The 12,809-nt window shown below is 40.7% G+C and overlaps 1 protein-coding gene across 1 annotated transcript in view; it reads right to left on the reverse strand.

The window, feature by feature from the left end:
• Nucleotides 1-12,809, reverse strand: part of LOC122792396 (NLR family CARD domain-containing protein 4-like) — a 37,371-nt gene that overhangs the window by 21,916 nt on the left and 2,646 nt on the right. Inside the window, exon 2 of the mRNA XM_044060184.1 lies at nt 1,266-1,526. Coding sequence (XP_043916119.1) covers nt 1,266-1,526 — 261 coding nt within the window. The remainder of the gene's footprint in view (nt 1-1,265; nt 1,527-12,809) is intronic.

Here is a 12,809-nt window from a genome sequence, read left to right on the forward strand (position 1 = left end):
ACTTTAACCATTAGGCCAACCCCTATTATTCAGAACATTTAACATTCAGCCATTAAACTTGATAAACAAGATATACAAATCTACTTTTGTTATGAATCTGCAAGCCTCTCACCTTGTACTGATCTACTTAAACCAGCTGTTACTAGAGAAACAATTTTCTAGGAATACATTTTAAAATAACATAAAAAATACCAAACAATCTTTTTTCCTAAAATGTAAAACTTTTCATTGGGTGCTGATGCTAAATTTTTTAAGGGGTTCTTCTCGTCAGTATGTTTGATTTTAAATAATGTGTAAAATTGTCCACATTTACAAATATCTGTTTTTTAAAATGTGCAAGAGTCTTCTACCCAAGAGAGTTTTTTTCTCAGAGTTAAATAAAATGAAATGAAAAATAAAACACTCCACACAAAAGGAGGATACTATCTCACACTGAGTGTACTAAGAGATGGTCATGAGATCATGGGTTCAATACTTGGAAACCAATGGCATCACAGAATAATGCATATGACAGCATGGACTCTTCTTCTACTTAAATTGCTTTATATGGATTTAGTTGATTATGGGGATAGACTGATCCATCTGAATTTTGCTGACAGAAAAAGTTGCCTAGCGTACAGGGATTACTTAATTCCATGAAACAATTTATTTGTTCATTCATTTATTTATGTATGTTTTTTGTTTGTTTTGTATGACTTTGCTGGGTTAGTACACTGATCATTCTTGAATATTTGCAGGCACAGCCCAGTTAAAGTATCAACAGCTGATTCAGTAGAAAACATGAAATATAAATATAACACAAATTATTCACACAAGACAGAGATCTACTTGAAAAACACACCACATATAATAGTACAACTAGCAAACACAATTCTATATGGAAACGTACAACAATTTTATGTGCAAACAATGTTTTTAGCTGACTTGATTCTTAACATATCCATCATCATCTCCATACCAACATGTGGTTTAAGACAATTAATTTGAAGGGCTGCTCATTTCATAATATAAGCTATTATCCTCATGTATCCCACTGTATCACATAGCTACAAAAATGAAAAACATTATTTCATTGTTGGTAAATCTCATTAGTTATTTTATATAATTATCACATAAACAACAAAGTAACAACATCTGAAGCTACAATATTAAAACTAACTTCAAAATGTGGCACAAATAAATTTTGAAGAAAGAGATAACTGAGTTAAAAAAGTGGATACTTGATGAAAGATCAATTAACTATAAACAAACTAAAAAGTACTTACAACTGCTCTGTAGGTCATCATAAAGATGAGGATCATTTTCCTCTAGAGCAAGTCCAAATTTCTCACAAGCAACTGATCCTTTATTCCTAACTAAACCAAGGAGATTTCTGACGGCATCTTCTTCCACCTGCTGACTCTGAATTATATGCATTTCTTCACTTTGAAGAACACCTTCTGCAAACAGGATATCAACAATCTTGTTGACAGTGGCTTTTCCCATTTTCTTAATTAGGTCTGGATATAATTTCCTAATGGATTCCACTAAGGAAAAGTCAAGCAAAGTTAAGCATGGCAATATAAATCTGCTTCTCAGTCCCACTTTCTACATTGTAGAAACAACATACAATATAAAATAACCATGATGATATAGGAGCAAGACAAAACCATAAAATGACATGCGTCTTTCCCTGAAGAGTAGAAACAATCATACAGTAATTGCAGTTATGCATTTTTTATGTTTGCAAAACTAGCTTTAGCAGAATATTCATAGCATCACAGTACAAAACGTAATGCATACCAACAATATTACCAGTATAACAGGTAGAATTTATTTACCTGCTTATATATTCACCCCTCAGTCCTGGGATGCTATTCATAAATGCTGAGTGCCATGTAGTGCAACTGGTATGCTGCAGAATGACTTACTAAAGCCCAGTTAATTCATGGTTGAAAGTAAATGATGAAGCAAGGCCTTGTAAACATTCTTAATCCATCATATAACCATAGTACTCTGTGTACAGAGTACATATACAAATAACCCCTGAATCATTACATGAAATTAACAAATATAATCCCATCTGCCTACATGATGACCTCAAAGAGTTAACCTACAAGACTCAAGAAATGTACAATTAGATTGGCTTCTCGTGTGTGTAATTGACACTGGAACTGCCAGACCTGGAATGGATTAACTGTAACTTCAACTGAGATTACAATCTCTAACTCCGACTAGGAGGACCTTAACTGTATAAAGGTAAATCACTCACTCAACAGTTTCATAGTTTTTAATCACACAGAAAATATTGCTCAATACTTTTTATTTGGTAATAAGGTAAAGCTACTTTAGTGCAACCCAGATGCACTGTCTGGTAAAGTGACTTGCACAGAGGTATGTAGCAGGCAAATAGAAGTAGAAAGACTTGAACCTTAAACCATGACCACAGGAAACAGCTCATTAACAGCTTTAGCCTCAGTCTTCTGCATTAACTGTCATACCTCTCAACTTCATTTTTTGGTAAACCACTGAGGATTACAGGCAATCAATAATGCTAGCCATTACAGAGTTTCTTAGTTCTTGTTACTGAAAATGCATGTCAATTCAGAACCTGTTGGTGCTAACTTTTTAAGTGAATTAGAGTACTCTGCCTCTTATCTGTTTCGGATTTTGTCTCATTATATCTAGTATCATTAACAACTTCATGCTGATGAATCACTGAGGGTTAATGTCAATCAGTAATGGTAGTCATTAGAGTTTCATAATTTGTATAACTCAGAAAATGTGTGTCTGTGCAACACTAAATATTTTAAAAGAATTAAAGTTGCCTGGTACTTAAGACTCCGCTGTTAATGAACTGTATCCTGTAGCTGAAAACACAGGTTTTGAATCCTTCCACCTCCAGTTCCCTAACGTGTGGCTTAGAAGAAGTCATTTAACCAGACGTTGCTCCAAGGTCACCCCATAAATTGGGCACTTTGGCCAGTGGGTTTACCTGGTTAATAAATAAGTAAAAAATATTTAAACTGTATCCTTTTTAGGACTTCATCCTTCCATTATTTTTGGGTTTGTCCCGAATTCTCAAGTAAAGAAGTTAACAGGTATTTTGGTCTGTTCCTTTGAAAATGTGTGGCTTTCTGGCAAACTGCGTGCGAGTTTTACACTATGGTGTCCTTCAGAAAATGCTTTCTATTGTAAAACTTGTTCTATCAACTTTCAAACTATATAAGGGAAATATTTAAAATCTGTTCCTGAATTTGTGCCTTTGTCTCTGATTTTTTAGCTAAGAAGTTGAGAGGGGACAGGGTCATTGTAATGGTTTGCACTGAAATGTTTGGACAGCAGTGAGGCAAGGTATATTTCTCAGCTATTATTTAGGAATGTAATCATGCATTTGATCTCAAGTAAATATCTAAGGTGTACAGTCATACAAGGGGATTGTAATTAATGGTTGTGTGTGTATAAATACTTGGTTCTGTATTCCAGAGTAGTTATGGTATAAACAAAGAAAACAATTGTAATAAACAGGAGTATTTCCATAAGAGTTATATACTTTGAATACAATCCTTGCTTTGTTGACTGTATTGTGTTTATTTGGCTGTGAATAACCTGGGCAGCATGATGTCCAAGGATTTACAGACAATATTTCAAATCATAAATACATTTATATGTTTGTTTGGTTTTTTTTTGCAGGCATGTGTTGTGAAAAGCACTTTGTTGGGCTACAGCAGTTTGTCTGCTACTTAGTGCAGATGAATAAGATTATAAGTTGTTAATGAGCTGCTTTCTGCAGTGCAGTGTTAAATTCCTTCAGCCTTTGTTTGTCTACTCTTTGACACTGACCAGTCACTTTGCAGTCAGTGCTTCGGGGTTGTCCTTGAAAAGTGAGAATCAGGTCCAGTAGGCTGTTCTATGCTGTTGATAAATGCATTACATATTTGTTTTATGAATTTCTGCACCCTTCACATAGCTGCTAATCAGTGTGACTATTACTATTTGACTACGAACCCCAGCAAGTCTGTGCAGTTTAAATTTGAATTGCCTAATGCATTTTCACTAAATATGAGTTTTTGCTGTTCCTTGTGCTAAATCTGTTTTCAATGTGAAAGTGCAATGTTTTGTTAAGAAAATGTCAGTGTTTATTCTGTAAAATATGAAATAAAACTTTTAAATACAATCCAAATCTATATGACAATAACAAAAGAAAAAAGTATGTACACTGACAGGTTTGAAAAGTGTTTTGTGGTAATTATTGAAAGGCAGCAAGAACTGGGATACTGATAGGGTTAGTACGGCCCTGGGTTGATTACCCTGCATAGGGCCCCAGTTCACAATGTTCTGGCTCTGTTGACTCTGGAGGTATACACTGCCGCCATATGGCATTATCAGCCATTCAGGTAGGACAAGCTTATACTGAATGATGTCAGAGTGGATCGCTATTTTTGAAGATGGGGAAGACACAGGGAGGTCAAAAATGAGATTTAAGTTGCCATGGAAACATATAAGCCACCCCCTGCAACATCTAGATAGTCTTTAATTGCTTTAATTCATTAATATGCCTGGATTTGTTCAGTGATTCATAGGTAATTAGTAGGCTACCTACTTTGTGGGCTATTTTAAGCCTATCCAATTTCTCTTTTGCTGTTTTAATTAAGCTATGCTGTTAATTCACACTGGCCTTACCCATTCCGCAGATTATCCGAGGAGCCCATGCTTGGGATAAAGTATTCAGGAGTTGCCTCCATTAGTAGTACAGGGGGCAGTCAAGCAGTAAATTTTCTATTACCCTTACATAGTTCCAAGTTGTGCTTGAATATGAATGGAGAGTCTGTTCAAGAACAGCAGTGCCCCTATAAACCTTTTTGTCAATGTTGCACAAGATGTATAAATCTCTAGACAGAGTATTACTGATGTAATTTGGCTTAATGATGTGCAGTCAATCCATCAGTATTCAGTCAGAGGATGCTTTGTATGTCAGAAACAGGTCACCTCTTACCAGTCTGTAGGATACAGAGTAAAGTGACAGAACTTTGAGTCGGTCCATGTAGGTCATATTGCTTAGGCCTTGTATCCTTTTAGTAAGGTATCTCTGAGGGCATTCCAGTTGTTGCGTGTGTCTGGATAAATACATACCAAAGGGGACATTATACTCAATAGCTAGCCTAATGAGGACTTAGTAAAGCAGGACAAAGACATCTCTAGACCTAGACACAATTCCTTTATTTATAAGCTGTGCAGTATAGAAAGACTTTCTTATGGTAGTGGAAACAATGTTGAATGAAATGTCACTGTCCACATAACTTTCCAAATACAGAAATGGCTCAGCTGTTAGGGACATACTGTAACTGTTGTTCAGGATCTGATGAAGTTTGGTAATGTTTAAACAAAGTTCTAATAATAAAATTGGGGATTGTATACACTGAGTTTTAAGCTTTGCATTGTTTTTTGTTTTAACAATGTTTCGCCGGTGTGTTTGTTCAGTTTATTCTCAGGGACATATTATCAATGTGGCAGCTCTCTAGGGTAGACAACTTCCCAAAGGATTTACTTTCAATCCATGACCAGTTATTTGCTTGTGACAAACCTTCCAGCAAAATGGTTAAGTCATTTGGGGATTCAATAACTGCTCCAGTCTTGCAGTCATTTGCAAAGTTAGTCGGCCAGAGGCTTTTGGTATTGGCTTTTAGTTTGGAGAAGTAGATGCCAAACAGGAGAGGTTTCAGCACCAAACCCTGAGACTCTACTTTTGCCTGGTCTCTTTGTGGAGGTAGCTTCTCCTACTTAGACCTCCTGCATCCTGTGAGGATGCAGGCATTTAGTTCCAGTTTATTTAGCTTTTCTACTATGCCCAATTGGGGATTGTTTCAAAAGCCTTGGCCAGATCGAGGTATGCAGTGCATACCATTTAAACTTCATCAATTACTTTGGTGAGCTTTTAAAACAAATCTAACAGGCACAAATTGATTTCTGAGCAGTTCTTGGCAGAAATTAGAGAAGAAAGAGATTTTCTCATCCTGTATGTGTATAATCAGCTCAGGTTTTACTAGAAGCACATACAACAATTCAAGAAGATTGATAGATGTTCATCGCTTTCATTTTTGAGAGGTAAAAGATCACAGTGTCCAAGCAAAACCTTTTCCAAGTGAACAGTCAACTGCATCAGAAAGTGCCAAGGACAAATGTTGCTCCACTAAAAGCCTTACTGCTTCCAATATTTGCTTCAGGAATTTATGTCCGCACTGTAGACATCTGTGCAAAAGCCATCTACATTTCAGCTCACACCTTTCTCAAGTGTTATTGTCGGAATCACAGCTCCAGGAGTGGTCTTTCCTTTGGTGCGTCTATACAACAGAACTCAGCCTCTTAATCATTTGTCCCTTGCCTGTCTTCTATAAGTGTTACTCCACTCTTCTGTTAACCCATCCATTGGCCAAACCAAGACAGTATAAAATATAACAGAAACACTCTTACCACATCACTATGAAGGAACTCTCCTTGATGGGTGCAAATACCCCCATGTTTGAATGTCTCACCATTCAGCCTGACATGTTAAATAGAGCAAATATATTCTTGTATACTCCTTCCAAACAATAAAAATATCAAACCTGCACTGTTATTTTTATTTTTTTTTTTTTTCAGGAAATGTGCTTACTAGTGGGTGGGGAAAACTGATGAGCTCATATCTAGGCCCATTTAAGTAGTCACTTTGTGACATCACAGTGTACAACAGTACTAGGATGCACTCCTGAGAAAGTACAGTTTTGTACCTACCATAAATGTAGATGTCCGATAGATATGCAACTGCAGTCCTTACATATGGGTTGTCCTGCCTCAGGCAGCCCTCGGTCGGCCGGATTCCAAAGTCTGGGTCCGGCGTCGGCTGATGTCGCCTCCTCCCCGACATCAGAGTGGCCGAGGTATAAAAGCATCAGCCGACGCCATCTTCCTCAGTGTTTCTTGCCCCAGATGCCAGGTGCCCTCCAAAGAAGGCTAAATTTAGATCTGGATAAAAAAGTCCAGACATACACAATAGCAATAAACAGATACACCATAACAGATATCCCCAGCTAAGTATAAAAGGAGGGAAGTGGACCCAATACACAGAGGGGTAGGAGGGAGGGAAAACCTGACTGCAGTTGCATATCTATCGGACATCTACATTTATGGTAGGTACAAAACTGTGCTATGTCCTTCAAGAATGCAACTGCAGTCCTTACATATGGGTTGAATACCATAGCCAAGCTGGGGGTGGTAGGCTCTAAGATAGGGATGGTGTAGCTAAAATGCCCTGCAGGACTGCAGAAGCAAAGCCTGCTCGGGATCTGGAATATAAAGGCAGGTTGTAGTGTTTGGAAAATGTATGCACGGAGCTCCATGTAGCAGCTTCTAGAATGTCCTTTGTAGCCACCCCTCTTAGGAAGGCTGTGGAGGTGGCTGTAGCTCTGATGGAGAGTGGCCTGATATTGGCTGGCACACCCCTTCCATGAAAGGAATAACAGAATCTGATGCAATGTCCAATCCATTTTGAAATTGTTTGTTTGGAAATTGCCTTTCCTTGCACTGCAGGAGCGTATGCTACAAAAAGTTGGTCTGACCTTCTGTTGGCCTTTGTTCTGTCCAAGTAGTTGCGTAGTTGTCTGTGTATGTCCAAAGTGTGCAGCAGCCTTTCCCCTTTATTTTGAGGATTGGGGAAGAAAGTAGGCAGGTGAATTGCTTGATTTAGAGACACCCTGGATATCACCTTTGGCATAAAAGAAGGATTGGTTCTTAGAGAAACCCTGTCCTGATGAAAAATGAGAAATGGAGGTACTGCCATGAGGGCCTGTATCTCGAAAACTCTTCTTGCTGAGGTAATTGCCAACAGGAAAACTGCTTTCCAGGAAAGAAATTGCAATTCTGAAGATGCTGCTGGTTCAAAAGGAGGAAGAGTTAATTTCTCTAACACGAAGTTGAGGTCCCATGCAGGCACTGGTGGTTTTCTGGGAGGTTTGATATTCTTTATCCCTCTTAGAAATTGTCTTAGCAAAGGATGTGAAAACACAGGTGGATCAGTGTTGTATTTTGCTGAAATTGCTGAAGCGTGAATTTTTATGGAAGAATAGGAAAGTCCATTATGCAGCATTTCTGCCAAGTATTCCATTATCTGTGGGATGCTCATTACTGATGCATCCTGTCCCTTGTTGGTGTTCCAGATGTTGAATCTCTTCCATTTGGCTGAATAAGTCTTTCTGGTGGAAGGTCTGCATGCTTCCAATAATATCTGTTGAACTTCCTTGGAGAGAGAGATATGGGGAGAAATCATGGAACCCTCCAAGCTGTCAGCTGCAGAGTTTGCAGTTTGGGGTGAACCGTCCTGTAATTGTGCTGAGTCAAGAGTAGAGGCCATTGAGGCAGGGGCCACGGCTTGGTGCGAGTTATGCTCCTTAGTAATGGGTACCAGTGCTGTCTTGGCCAGTCTGGAGCTATTAAAATGCCTTTGGGTTGCTCTGCTTTGATCGTCAGTAACACCTTGGTCATTAATGGTAGAGGTGGGAATGCATAGATTGTTAGAGAGTTCCAGCTGAATGAGAGAGCATCCATTCTCCAGGCTAGTGGATGGTGTGTCCTCGAGCAGAACTTTTTCAGATGATGATTGAGGTGGGAAGCAAAGAGATCTATGTCCAGTCTCCCCCATGCAAGAGTTATTTGTGCAAAAATGTCTGGATGCAACATCCATTCGTGCGGGTCCAGGATGTTTCTGCTTAGACTGTCCGCCAGAACATTGTCCCTGCCCGGAACAAACTGGGATTGCAGCTGTATGTTCAGTTTCAGGGACTTTTCCCAAAGAGTCATTGTTAGTCTGCAAAGGAGGTAAGAATGAGTACCTCCTTCTTTGTTTATGTACCACATAACAGTGGTGTTGTCTGTCTTTATTAGCAGATGACCTTGTTGAAGATATTTTCCGAAGGCCTCGATTGCATGAATTACTGCTAACATCTCTTTTTGATTGATGTGAAGATGCACTTCCTGGGGGGGACCATTGCCCTTGAATGCATCTGCCCTCCATGTGCACCCCCCATCCATGGTCTGAGGCGTCTGTTGTAATGGTTTGGCTTGTTTGAGGTTTGTTGAAAGGCATACCTCTGTTTAACTGGCTTGCTTGAGCCCACCACAGAAATTCCCTTTGTAGACATGGGATGAGTGGAATAATTGCTTATAAGTTGTGGCTGTGTTGAGACCATAAACATTTTAGGTACCACTGTAATTTTCTCATGTGAAGTCTTGCCAGTGGAACCAGTAGAATGCAAGATGCCATGAAACCCAGGGCCTGCAGGATTTTCCTTGCAGTCATCTGGGTGAGCCTTGCTAGGCTTTTGAAGTAATGTGGTAATTGTTCTTGCTTCTCTTCTGTGAGGTAAGCCATTTGTGATTCTCTGTCTAGTTTGGCTCCTAGAAAAATTATTTGCTGGGATGGCAGTAGTCTTGATTTTTGTAAGTTGACTGTGTATCCCAAAGCCTGTAGTAAGTGAATAACATAATTCAAGTTTTTTGTCAAGGCTTGTTTGCTGTCTGCTTGTATAAGGCAGTCGTCCAGGTAAGGGTATATTTGTATCCCCTGGAGTCTGCAGTGTGCAATTACTGATGCCAGGCATTTCGTGAATACTCTGGGCGCAGTAGATAAGCCAAAAGGCAATGCTGAGAATTGATAATGCTCTGACCCTGCAAGAAATCTGAGGTATCTTCTGCAACTGTGTCTGATTGGGACATGCAGGTATGCCTCCTTGAGGTCCAGAGTAACCAGCCAAGACCCCTTGCCCAGCATGGGAAGGAGTTGCTGGAGCGTCAGCATTTTAAATTTTGGTACAATGAGAAAAGTGTTTAGCGTGGACAAATCCAGTATAGGTCTCCATTGTTTTTCTTTTCTTGGAACAAGGCACAGTCTTGAGTAAAATCCCTGGCCTTGTTCCTGAGTAGGTACCTTTTCTATTGCCTTGATTTTTATCAGTTTTGAAACTTGTAGTAATGCCTCTGCCCTTTGATTTTGTGGCAGGTTGGGCATGCCTTGTCTTGTTGGTAAAGTATGGAAGTGGAACCTGTAGCCTTGGTCTATTATGTCCAGAATCCATCTGTCCTTTGTTAAAATGTGCCATTTTTTTGAAAATAAGGATAATTTTCCACCTAAAGGTGCTTCTCTTTGAGCCTTGGTCGGCGGTGTGAAAGTCAAGTCATTGTGATTGTCCCTGTGGAGCAGTAGAAGTCCCTGCGCCACCTCTCTGATTAGTCGGTTGCCATTGGCGTCCCCTGTAGGAGCCTCTGTATTGTCATCTCCCTCAGGCACGTCTGTTTTTTCCCCTTTGAAACTTGTCGGTGTCTGGAAAGGACCAATTCTTAGAAGGCCAATTCCTGCTGAACCTTGGTGGCTGAACCTGGAGGAAATCTTTGACTGTTTGCACTGATTTAGCCTTTTCCTCAATTGATTTCAACACATCCTGAGCATTAGCACCAAATAGCTTGCGTTTTTCCAGAGGTGCATCTAGAAGCTTTACTTTAACATGATCTGGCAATGCCTGTTCTTTCAACCATGCATGTCTACGTATGACGGCCCCTGTCATAGCTGCCCTACATGAAGCTTCCAATGCATCATAACCACACTGAAGAAAATGATTGCTAACCTGCTGAGTATTATGAACCAAATCCTGCAAGGCCTTTCTATCTAAAGGCTCAGGAGAGGCTAACTTTTTCTGCAAATCATCCATCAAAAAATCCTGATACTGAAACATATGAAAAAGGCAGTTAAGGGCCCTCATGGCCAGTGTGGTTGAGGTATAAACTTTTTTGACCCACCTCTCCAGGGACCTAGCTTCCCTGTCTGAAGGCAAAGGATTTTTGGTCGTGGATGTGGCCACCCCTTTGGGCCCCTGGGAAATTGCTTCAAGGTCAACAGAATGGGCCTTAAAGAAATGTTTATGAGTTTCAGGAACCCTGTAGTATCTGTCCAGCTTGACGGGAGCAGGGGGGAGACAATCAGGAGAAGCACTCGAATCTGAGTACACATCATCCAGTACATCTAACACTGGAGGGATAGCTAAAGGCCTGTGTTGGGGAAGCTTAAGGAAGGTACGAAGCCTTTTCCTGGAGTCTGAGAATTCCTGGCCTTGCCACTGGAAATGCTCTCTCATGGAGTGGAGAACTTCCCCAAAAGAAATATCCTCAGGAGGAGAGGCAGAAGGGATAGAATCCTCCGCATCAGAATCCTCGTAAGCCTGGAAGGACTCTTCCTGGGTATCAGAGTGATCAGAGTCACCAGAGGCCTTATCAGAAGAAAGGGTGTCTGTATGCTCAACCCTGGGCCTTTTGTCCGAAGGTGGTTGAGAACCTCGGTCAGGATGGGCCTGGGAGCCCCTGATTAAGGAAATTAGGTCTGCAGCTAAAGTCATGATTTGTTTATCAGTAGTGGGCTGAGGCAAAGATTTAGGAGGGTGAGACTTAGCCTGGCTGGAAGCCTTAGCATGTGTGAAGGCCTTGATAGACATAGACATAGGGGGCCTAGCCGCCCCACGTGCTGGAGTAACCTTGTCCACCGGTATGGTCTCAGGCAAATCTTGGGCTTCAGTTTCTGGAGGAAAATCAACAACCGGCACCGGCGTAGGCTCCAGGGCCGAAGAGATCGGTAAAGCGGTGTCGTCGGTCTGGAGCGGTGGAAAAACCACCTCAGAAGAGACCGATGCACTCGCGGAAGTTTTTGGCGTGGAGTCGGTGGAAGTTGCGGGCTAAGGATGTCGGTCCCGGTCTTTCCGTTTTTTGGAAATATGTGGTGTCGGTTGTTCCGATGGCATGGTATAAGAATATTTATCGCCAAAAAAGTCTTCGGCAAACTCTGCCCGGCGCCTGAGTGTGTGCTTATTGAAGCAAGCACAGGCAGCTCAGGCCAAGACGTCGTGGTCTGGGCCAAGGCAGGGAAGGCAGTAAGAATGGAAGTCCTTATGAGGTATTTGTTTACCACAAGACAAACAGTTAACTTTTTCAGTTTTTTCTGACATCGGCTGAGGCAAGAAAAGGTTCCCCAACGGGGTACTTAGCTTTTTGATGACTTCGGATACGTAAAACACAGGAGCTGACTGACCGGCACTTGCGAACTGCTTCTGCTTCGGGCACCGCGCGGCAAGAAAGACTGAGGAAGATGGCGTCGGCTGATGCTTTTATACCCCAGCCGCTCTGACGTCGGGGAGGAGGCGACATCAGCCAACGCCGGACCCAGACTTTGGAATCCAGCCAACCAAGGGCTGCCTGAGGCAGGACAACCCATATGTAAGGACTGCAGTTGCATTCTTGAAGGACATCAAGAACTTGGAGTCAAGAATAAGAGTAATCCCTAGCATGTGAAATTAAACATGTGAGATTAATATACTTTTATGTCCTTATACTTTGGACACTATCTTTACTAAAATCCATGTTCTAATGTCTGTAGCAAATACAAATAATTACACTCTAATTCTCAAAGTCCAACACATGTAAATAAGCCCTCATATATTCTTGTTCAGCTAATCAGTTGCAAACATCATGACATTAATATGCTTTTCTACACATTGGTTTGCAGACATGTTTTACTTTGACTTTGTTTTATAAGTCCACAATCTGCCTTTACCATAACTGCATGCTTACAGTATGTACAAACTTCCTCCATGATATGCTGTTATGTTTACAGTAATAACTTTCAGGGGGGTTTAGAAGGGTTATCACAAAGTGTACACTATGTGTACACTATGCAACCTTTATGAATTCAAGAACATCCCTACCACAATGTTTTTGCTCTACTTTCACTCAGAAAGGTTACAATTTGTGGTAACCTT

Source organism: Protopterus annectens, chromosome 1.part2 (genome assembly GCF_019279795.1).
Source record: "Protopterus annectens isolate FY-2018-M chromosome 1.part2, PAN1.0, whole genome shotgun sequence".
In the NCBI taxonomy this organism is placed as follows: Eukaryota; Metazoa; Chordata; order Ceratodontiformes; family Protopteridae; genus Protopterus; species Protopterus annectens.